We start from the raw sequence: 10,094 nt of genomic DNA, 5'->3' as shown, positions 1-10,094 counted from the left end.
AATTTTTTAGCTCTCTCTTCCTCAAACGCACAGATTTGAAAAGCTCTTCGTCCCTGATTGTCCAGCTAATCTGTACATTGTGATTGGCCTGAATATCTCTGATATTAGCCGGAAATGTGACGCTCCTTACCATGTTTGAAAGATTCGCTCACAATGCAATGCCAACAGCAGTTAACTTATAGGCTGTGAGTCCGAAGAGGGAGTAATGATAATAATGTCGGTCATGTCTACATTACCAATCCCAGGAAATAAACCTTCAATCCGTGTGTTTGTTGTAGTCCAAGAAAAAAGATTTACGTTGAAGGTGATAACGTCATCGTTTACTTTTTGTTTGCATATCGGTAATGTACTAATACACACTTACACACCAAAGAAAATTTAAAATTGTGAATCGGACAATAGGTGCTCTTTACAATGTACACCCTCAGATCAAACATTTTATCATAAGAAACATTTTAGTCAAGCGAACCCAAACTTTTAAACCGGTAGTATAGACCGTTTCATCGGACGCACGCGATACACGTCTGGATCCGAACCTTACTTCCGGTTTCGTTTTTTTTAATGGTCTGACTAGTTGCTAAACTGATCTCTTGAACAAATGCCTCGTCGAAAATAACAAATGTTTTGGTTTCCAATGTAATCTATGTGTTGGTTTTTTGCTTGTTATATAAATAAACTACGTTTAAAGTACTTTGTTGTTATTTATTCTTAGCGGAGTTTACCGGAAGTTATGTGCGGACCGCGACAGCCGCTTGTTTATGTTGTTACTGCTGAAACCGTCTATAGCTTTTGATTTCTATTACCATGCATGCTGTAAAAAAGCAGCCCGAAGTTTAAGCAACTTCATTATACAACTCAATTCAACTTACTATTTAAAGTTTTTATTATAAAAACAAGTTTAAATTAACCTAATTTGTACAAGTACAGTGTGTTTTTTTCGAAGTATCTAGCGGTGAGATTTCAAATTGCAACCAACCTCAATTTCGAAACGCAATGAAAAGCTACAGCAGCTGCCACAGGACTAACCCGTCGTTTTCTAAGACAACGTATGGACGAAACACTCTCTGTATAGCAATGTATATTATATTGCGGTTTTGTCAATAGATCCTTCTAAAAGTTACACAACGCACCTTTAAGTTAAAGTAGCATAAAAATATATGATATCAATTTTTTTTCAGTGTGCAGGCCTTATAGCTGACATTTTTGTTCCATAGCAATATACATTTTAATAGACGGATGGCATTATACGATTGTACTTAATATAAAACCTAAACAATTATTTTTATCCATTAAATTTTGAATTTGTGATTATTATCTTAGCAACAAGACACCGCTGACATATTGTGTATATTGTCCATTCTAAAGGGGAATACACTATTAAAAATAAAGGTTGTAAAAGGGTTCTTTGCCATAGAAGAACAAATTTTGGCTTGCCAAAGAACCTTTTGTAAAACAGAAATGTTCTGTGGATGTGGAAGGTTCTTTAAAGAACCATACAGCCAAAAATGATTCATCTATGGCAGGGGTTTTCAAACTTTTTGTGTGTGTGGACCACTTTTTGTAATCAAGAATTTTCGCGGACCACCTCATAAAACTCATAATAAAATATGTCTACACAAAGTCCTGAATTAACCTGCACCTTTAAATAGGCTTACTAGCACTAAAACTATAACTGGTCATCACATCAGTAAAACAGGTTTGTTAAAAGAAAGTTTACTGCAAAAAGCGGTGCATGGTTCATTTGAACAACTGGGTTATTTCCATAGCAATGGAGTATTATTATTCATACAGTAACAATCATACTTGGATATAGTCAACATATCAAAACCTTTGCCGATTTTAGGGGATTATTAATCTTCAGAGATTTACAAGTCCATTTAACAGCACATCCGCAAAACATTTCAGAAACGCAAGATCAAGAAACGAACTGGAAATTAAAATAATAACAGGCCTTATTCATTCCACTTATAAACATTTTGTTTCATATAAATTGCCTATAAAGGCTTAACTCGACAATTTAATAAAAAATGTATATCAATATTCTTATATCAATATTCTTTATATACATATTCTTAAAAAATATATTATTTTATATTTTATTTTGCCTTTACACGGACCACCTGCAGTACTCTCACGGACCACAGTTTGGGAATGGCCGCTCTATGGTACTGTTTAAAGGGACGCTCTACTCTTTTGAAAATAGGCTAATTTTCCAGCTACCCTAAGGTTAAACATTTAATTTTTACAGTTTTGGAATCCATTCAGCCGATCTCCAGCTCTGGCGGTTTTACTTTAAGCATAGCTTAGCATAATCCATTGAATCTGATTAGACCATTAGCATCGCTCTCAAAAATGACCAAAGAGTTTAAATATTTTTCCTATATAAAACTTGACTCGCCTGTAGTTACATTGTGTACTTAGACCAACATAAAATTAAAAGTTGGCTAGAAACTATCATTGCGCCTGCTGCAGCCATGTTACGGCAGTAAAGTCCTTGATTATTACGCCAGAATGAGAATATAGTTTCTCGTCATATCGGCTTAGAAAATTGCAACTTTTAATTTTCTGTCGGTCTTAGTACACGATGTAACTACAGAACAGTCAAGTTTTAAATAGGAAAAATATCACAACTCTTTGTTTATTTTTGAGCGCAATGCTAGTGGTCTAATCAGATTCAATGGATTATGCTAATCTATGCTAAAAGTGGTACCGCCAGACCCAGAGATCGGTTGAATGGATTCCAAAACAGTAAAAATCAAATGTTTAATTCTAGGGGAGCTGAAAATGAGCCTATTTTCAAAAAGTGGAGTGTCCCTTTAACAGCTTTAAGTGTGTATTTTCACAATATAAAATAGCCTTTCATACATTTCTGCTTAAATCTTTAAAGATGAGTTATATGAAAGATGAAAGAATAATTAAGTTATGGCTTTTATGTATTTTCTTCAAAAGGCTATATATTTTTTTAAGAAGTCATAAATAATCACTAGGAAGTAGTTTTGTAAAACAAAAGGCAATTAAAAGACACAAAAAAAGGAAACATTTCCTTTTCAGCCATTAAACCTTCAGCCCATGCAGGCATCCTGCAGTCTTTCTGTGTATACCATTTTGTCACCAAAGAAACATTAACCCAAAGCGACCTTGTGCTGTTATTTACTGCCACAGGAACCCTGAATTGCATGAGAGCAGATCACTGAAATAGAGACAAATCTATAATATGCCATTACAAATAAAAAATTGGGAAACTGCATGGGGGCAGGTCAATTCCATTACACAAAACAAGCAAGAAGACCTTGAGTGACATGACATTTCATTGCAAAAATTTTATAACCCTCTGTTGTGCAATAACAGCCTAGTGGATGATAAGCTATATCCTGAACCCGTCACCCCTCAAACAATGCCCTCTACCACTTTAATTGTTAAGTGAATTTTCCCAAGCCACCGAGAGTGACGAAGGGGTGGGCTGGAGGCCCGCCTCATGACCACTCCACCCCATCCTCCGTACACCTTTATCAGTACAAAGCTGCCGCGTTTGAACTGTGGACAGAGCAGACGGCACGCTTTAAACTGGCAAGATGTCTGGAACTGAGTCAAAGTCAGAACTCTTCACTGTAACAACAGGCGATGGAGGAGACGGTCAACAGAATCAGCCCAAAAAGTTGTCCTCTTTTGAACGCTACATTCAACCATGCCTGGCAGAGATTGTGGGCTCCACTCTTTTCATGTTTGTCGGGTGTGTGTCTGTCATGGGTAACGTGGGCATCAGCGGGAGCATCCAGCCTGCTCTGGCACATGGACTTGCATTGGGGATTGCAATCGCAATTTTTGGAGAAATAAGGTAAATGGCATATATTGTGTGCTTGATTTATCAATGGAGTAGACTTAATAATTTTACTTTAATTATGGGGTTGCTCAATTTGCTTAATTGTTCATTTAATTTGTATTAAAAGTTCTGTGCACAAAAAAAAGTTTTATTAAAATTTAAGCTTATTTGGAGTTAAAGCTTAAAGCTCAAGTTTAAGCTTATTTGGCTGTAGAATTTAACTGTATTTCATCTTGTTGAATGCATACATTTATTGTGTTTTTGTCTTCCAGTGGTGGTCACTTCAATCCAGCTGTCTCTGTGTGTGTTTATCTTATTGGAGGAATGGAACTCATTCTCCTGGTGCCATACATCCTCTCCCAAATGCTTGGTGGGGTGATCGCTGCCAGTCTTGCCAAAGTATGTGTTCCAGCTATTAACCATTTAAATCTGCGTTTTTCACTTAAATTGCTCAACTGGCTCAACATTTATTTAATTCCTGTTTTATTTATATAACTGCACATATTACTATTTTCAGTTAAATAATATTTATTGTATAGTTACACATAGATAAAACAATCTTAATACACCAAAGCACTCTCAATACATTGAATTTTTTCTTCCATTTTATTTCTTTAGGCTGTCACTACGGATATTGCATTTGGAAATGCATCTGGAGCAGCGTTCAATGCAGTTCAATCCGTTGATACCATGGGCTCTGCGACTATGGCCGAGATGATAATGACTTTCTTTTTAACTATAGTTGTCAGCATGAGTGCCGTAAATGGAAGAACCCGGAGTGATCTCGCTCCTTTCTGCATCGGACTCACTGTGACTGCAAATATCTTGGCTGGGTGAGTATTGAGTATTGCACATGATGGCACAAAAATAATTTGCACATTTACAAAAATCTAAATATATAGTACTTTATTACTATTTTACTTTTTTTAGGTGGTTATATAACTCATAAAAACAAAAACAATATATATATATATATATATGTTAAAAAATATTTTTAAAATATCTTTAAAATATTTACCTCATTTATTTGACTTTTAAACAGAGGTGGAATCTCAGGAGCGTGTATGAATCCAGCACGAGCGTTTGGACCTGCGATAGTGTCCGGTTACTGGACCTACCACTGGATATATTGGGTGGGACCTTTGACTGGTGCCCTGGTCACCGTCAGCATTGTTAGGTATATTTTCTTTTCCTAACATAAACTATTTCTATTACTCATTTAGAGTCATTTTCATTTGTCAGTTGAATCTATGTATATGTATTTGGATATTAGGTTATATAAGAATTAATATTTGGTGCATTTTACAAGCAAATCTGCTATTATGTTATCTTATCAGTTGTTTGATTTATTGTAGGTTGATAATGGGCGATAAGAAGATCCGTGTTATTTTCAAATGATCGAGACCTCAGAAGATCCTATGCTGCAAGCTTTTTGATTCAAAATAACTTGTAAAGCTATGTAAAGCACTGTGTGATATTTTTAAACCTTTATAGTACTGCTGTCTACTAAACTTTGATTTTGTATACTAATGCTCCACAGTCTCTTTAAAAATGTATTTGTTGTTTTACTTTTTATAGCTCTCTATGTATGTATTCAAAAATTTTATTTTAATAAACATGGTCTTTTGTTAGATCTTGCCTAAGTGTATTTATTTATTTATTCATTTATTTATTTATTGGTGTGTAATTATGCACCACACTAAAACATGAAAGTTGCTAAAAGTTTTATTGCATTTATTATCATCATCACAGTTATATAACAATATAATTAACTATTAAAGAAGGTTTAGTGGGCAAATCATGAATATTTTTTATGATCAAATTATTAATTTTTCCTTCATTCATACTAAAGTAACCTGATTCTTTAACATGAATATTTGTGAATCCTCCATCAACACACATCTGGTTTCAGATCCAAGTTCATCTTACATTTTTGTCAGTTTCATGTCTTTATGATTATTGTATTATATCTTTTGGTTGATAGCATTTACACCCAAGGCCAGGTTGTTATGATCCAACAAATCAATAACAGAGTTCACCAGTGGAGTAACATACACCACCATCTGATAAAAACATTTTTTAGATAAAGATTATAGAAAAATATGAATATGAAATCCTCAGATAACTCGCAGGTTTTATTTGCTATACTTCGAAAAACACTGTCATCTGCACTTTAAATTCTGCTGGGGTATTTATAACCCAATGCTGGGTAAATATTGGACAGAACACATGTTGGGTTATAAATAAACCTATGCTGGGTTGATGTTAACCTAACCATGATTTAAAACATTGAAACAACCCAGCATAGGTTTTTTATTAACCTAACATGTGTTCTGTCTAATATGACCCAGCAGAATTTAGAGTGTTTGTTTTCTTTTGATAGTTTATCACTTGTTCTCGTTTGACATGGATGTCAATATGTGAATAACCTTGCGTTTATTCCTGTTAAAATGCAGTGGACTTTAAACTGACCACAGGTGTCCAGCTCTTTTATAATTTGCTCATACTATAGGTATTGCTTGATTTTAGTTGTTTGTAACAATCTAGACAGCGCTAAATCATGTCTTTGGGTGTTAAGAGTGATTTATGGTGGTTCAAGTTCAATTGACTTTGTTATCAAAAACGGAGGTGTTTACCGTGACTGGGAGAGTTAGTTGCATTTGGTTGTGCACAAGGCAAAATGACAATGGATGCAGAGAAGTTAGAGCTTCAAGAATTGGACAAAACATTACTACAGAAGACGGAAGCTAAGCCTCAGGGCAAATATGTGAGAGTGATCCAGCCCTGTGTTGCCGAGCTGGTGGGCACAATGTTTTTTGTCTTCATTGGCTGCGTGTCTGTAATTGAGAATGTAGAGACTGCGGGCAGACTACAGCCAGCGCTCGTACATGGTTTGGCAGTGGCTGTGTTGGTAGCATGTATGGCAGAAATCAGGTAGGAAAAATTTTATACAAACATTTGTATCTATTAAAATGGTTAATAATTCTATTCTTATTTCACCTGCTTTATGATTTACAGTGTAATTAGTTTGATGATGTTTTAGTTATTTATTTACAAATTAAATATATCATGGACAATCCCTAAATTTTATTAGGTAAAGGTAAATAATATGACTTTTTGAGTTTAATACCTCTAATAAAGTTTTTTATTTGGATTTGATTTGATTTAAAAGCAACTTTTTATTTGATATTTTTTGTCTCTCCAGCGGTTCACATTTCAACCCCCCCTTTACCATTGCTATCTATTTATGTGGTGGAATGCAAATGGCAATGGTTGTTCCCTACATTATCAGTCAGCTTATCGGTGGTGTACTGGGAGCAGCTATGTCAAAGGTGTGAGCAAAAGTCACGCATGTCAGTAAAAAACAATAGTAGTGTTTCCTTTCTATGAGAAACACTGTCAGAAAAAAGTACAAATCTGTACCTCTGTCAGTGGGTGGTACCCTTAAAGGTTCCTTTTTTGTACCTTTATGGGTACACATTGAACCCATAACACATTGAAATGTTGTACATTTTTGCGTACAATTTTATACTTTATGGACCTATTGTGTACTAGTTAAAGGTTAGCGGTACAAAACATAAACAGTAATGTACCCCAAAAGGTACAGCATTGTATTAGGTTTTGTATACCTGTAAAAGTATACACCGAACCTTTTGGGTACCACCCCAGTGACAGAAAAGGTACAGTTTTGTACTTTTTTTTCTTAGAATGCAGAAAGTGATTCCTTTTGCATTTCTTATAAGCCAATTGATTGTCAGACATTAACAAATCTATTTTTAAGGTTATGACATCACATGAGAACTACATGAATGCCACTGGGGCAGCGTTTGATATTCTTCAATCTGATGACCAACTGGGGAAGGCTGTCTTTGCTGAAATTACCATGACGTGTCTGGTTACTATGGTGGTGCTACTGGGGGCAGTGAATGGGAAGAGCAAAAGTCCCATGGTGCCATTTATGGTGGGCTGCACAGTTATTATTAATGTTCTGGCAGGGTGAGTCATGAACACAATAAATTGGACTTTTTATGTCATTTATCAGTTTTAGAAATGCTTCATAGTGCTGCTTTGCTGTTTTATAGAGGTGATGTTTCAGGTACGTGTTTGAACCCTGCAAGAGCTTTTGGGCCTGCTTTGATGGCTAACCACTGGACTTATCACTGGGTATACTGGGTCGGCCCAGTCGGGGGAGGTCTGGTTGCTGCTGGTCTGGTTAGGTCAGTTCGTCGTATTGTTCTCATAATGGATTGTTTTTCATGTCATGCTTTAACTGTTACTGTAAGACTGTTTCATTTCTGTTTTAACAGGCTTCTGCTTGGAGATGAAAAGATGCGAGTGATACTGAAATAATATAGTAGTGATTTAACATGTTTATAATTTCATACAAAAATAAAGAAGAAATAGTTTATATTTTTAACAATAACAAATTGAGTCACTGTTCTTGGTGTAAATAAATACTGGTGTCGTTCAAGGCTTGCTTACCATTTTTCATTTTCCCAGTAGAGGTCAGTAATGTACTTTCACTATAGTGTTACATTTAACGCATTTTGATAATGTTTACCACAACTCTTAATAATCGAAATAACCCAATTATGTCACATTTGGGAATATTCAGCCATGTTTTCGTATAAAAATATATATTTGTTGTTTTTGTAAGTATTATATAGAATAATTACTGCACTCTTAATAATGCTGCGTTGGTTTTAACCATGCTGTAGGTAAATATTGAAATGTCCTGCATTTTGCGTTATTTTAATTACTATTTTCGAATAATTATTTTTTTGTTGCGAAATTAAACTTCTGAAAAATTAACTTTTGATAGACGTACTAATTTTAAGTTGACTAACATGACAGACAGGGTGGCTTGAACTCCTCTAAAAAGAGTCTATAACCGCCCCTGGACAGAACACTGCTGGGTTACAACTACCAAATGCTGCAGTTGTAACCCAACTATGGGTGGTAACAACCCAGAAGTTAGCTTGAAACACTTTTAATATTTTGTAATAAATTATCTTCAATAAAGATGTGTTGTAGGTTTTTATAGAACTTTTCCTAGACTATTCAAAAGTTATAGTTTTGCAAACGCCATGCCGGGTACCATAGACGCAACAAGTTTAATATTATACATTGGAATAATGTTTGTTTTTTGTCCACAAAAAATGCGAAAACATTAGAATGTGTAGATGGAAGGACATTGCACCCACAAACGTCACATCAACACGTGTTTTTCAAGTGACTCTTGACTCTAAACATTGGTGTCATTTACACTGGGGACGCTGGGGACATGTCCCCACCACTTTTTGAAATGGCTGATTTTGTCCCCACCACTTTTTGAAAGTATTTGGTTAAAATGTTCTGAAAAATCACACAATACCTGTACGACTTACATTGCAAAAATGACTTTCTTACTTAGTATTTTTGTCTTGTTTTCAGTAGAAATATCAAAAAATTCTTAAATCAAGATGCTTTTTCTTGATGAGCAAAATGACCAAAGAAAATAAGTCTAGTTTTTAGACGAAAAATATACAATTTAAGTCAATTTGTGATTAAAACAAGCAAAAATATCTTTCAATGGGGTGAGAAAAAAAATCTAAAATAAGCAAAATTTTCTCACCCCTTTGGCAGATATTTTTGCTTGTTTTAAGCACATATTCACTTAAATTGTATAGTTTTTGTTCAAAAACTAGACTTATTTTCTTACTTCATTTTGCTCATCAAGAAAATACATCTTAATTTAAGAATTTTTTGATATTTCTACTGAAAACAAGACAAAAATACTAAGTAAGAAAGTCCGATTTTCAAGATTTTTTTTCTTGTATTTTTGTCTTGTTTTCAGTAAAAGAGATGCTTTTTCTTGATGAGCAAAAATCTAGTTTTTAGACCAAAAATATCAAATTTAAGTGATTTTGTGCATAAAACAAGCAAAAAAAATCTGCCAATGGGGTAAGCAATTTTTCTCTTGAATTTTTCTTGAATTTTGTGTTTAAGAAAAATGTTTAAGATTTTTTTGCTTACCCCATTGGCAGATTTTGCTTGTTTTATGCACATAATCACTTACATTTGGTATTTTTGCTCTAAAAACTAGACTTATTTTGCTGATCAAGAAAAAGCATCTTAATTTAAGAACTTTTATATATTTTTACTGAAAACAAGACAAAAATACTAATATTTTTTGCAGTGTATGGCTTGTTTTTGTGATCCAGGGTCACAAATGTTGCGTTGTATGCTTATGGTGTGTTTTCTTTTACATAATAATGAATTTCATTGTAATCAT

General features: G+C 34.3%; 2 protein-coding genes across 2 annotated transcripts; both read left to right on the top strand.

Annotated features, from left to right (window-relative positions):
* Window positions 1-3,511: 3,511 nt before the first annotated feature.
* On the top strand, window positions 3,512-5,451 carry aqp8a.1 (aquaporin 8a, tandem duplicate 1). The gene is made up of 5 exons (XM_065242503.2): window positions 3,512-3,835; window positions 4,093-4,219; window positions 4,439-4,653; window positions 4,863-4,997; window positions 5,176-5,451. The coding sequence occupies exons 1-5, from the start codon at window positions 3,573-3,575 to the stop codon at window positions 5,216-5,218; spliced, it is 783 nt and encodes a 260-aa protein (XP_065098575.1). The 5' UTR covers window positions 3,512-3,572; the 3' UTR covers window positions 5,219-5,451.
* Window positions 5,452-6,210: 759 nt separating this feature from the next.
* Window positions 6,211-9,080, top strand: aqp8a.2 (aquaporin 8a, tandem duplicate 2). Its single transcript, XM_065242504.2, has 5 exons — window positions 6,211-6,754; window positions 7,026-7,152; window positions 7,602-7,816; window positions 7,903-8,037; window positions 8,128-9,080. The coding sequence occupies exons 1-5, from the start codon at window positions 6,501-6,503 to the stop codon at window positions 8,168-8,170; spliced, it is 774 nt and encodes a 257-aa protein (XP_065098576.1). The 5' UTR covers window positions 6,211-6,500; the 3' UTR covers window positions 8,171-9,080.
* The last annotated feature ends 1,014 nt before the right edge of the window (window positions 9,081-10,094 follow it).

Source organism: Paramisgurnus dabryanus, chromosome 1, assembly GCF_030506205.2.
Source record: "Paramisgurnus dabryanus chromosome 1, PD_genome_1.1, whole genome shotgun sequence".
Taxonomy (NCBI): domain Eukaryota; kingdom Metazoa; phylum Chordata; class Actinopteri; order Cypriniformes; family Cobitidae; genus Paramisgurnus; species Paramisgurnus dabryanus.
Note: the sequence above shows the minus strand (reverse complement) of the source record. Positions and strands in the feature narration are given on the sequence as shown.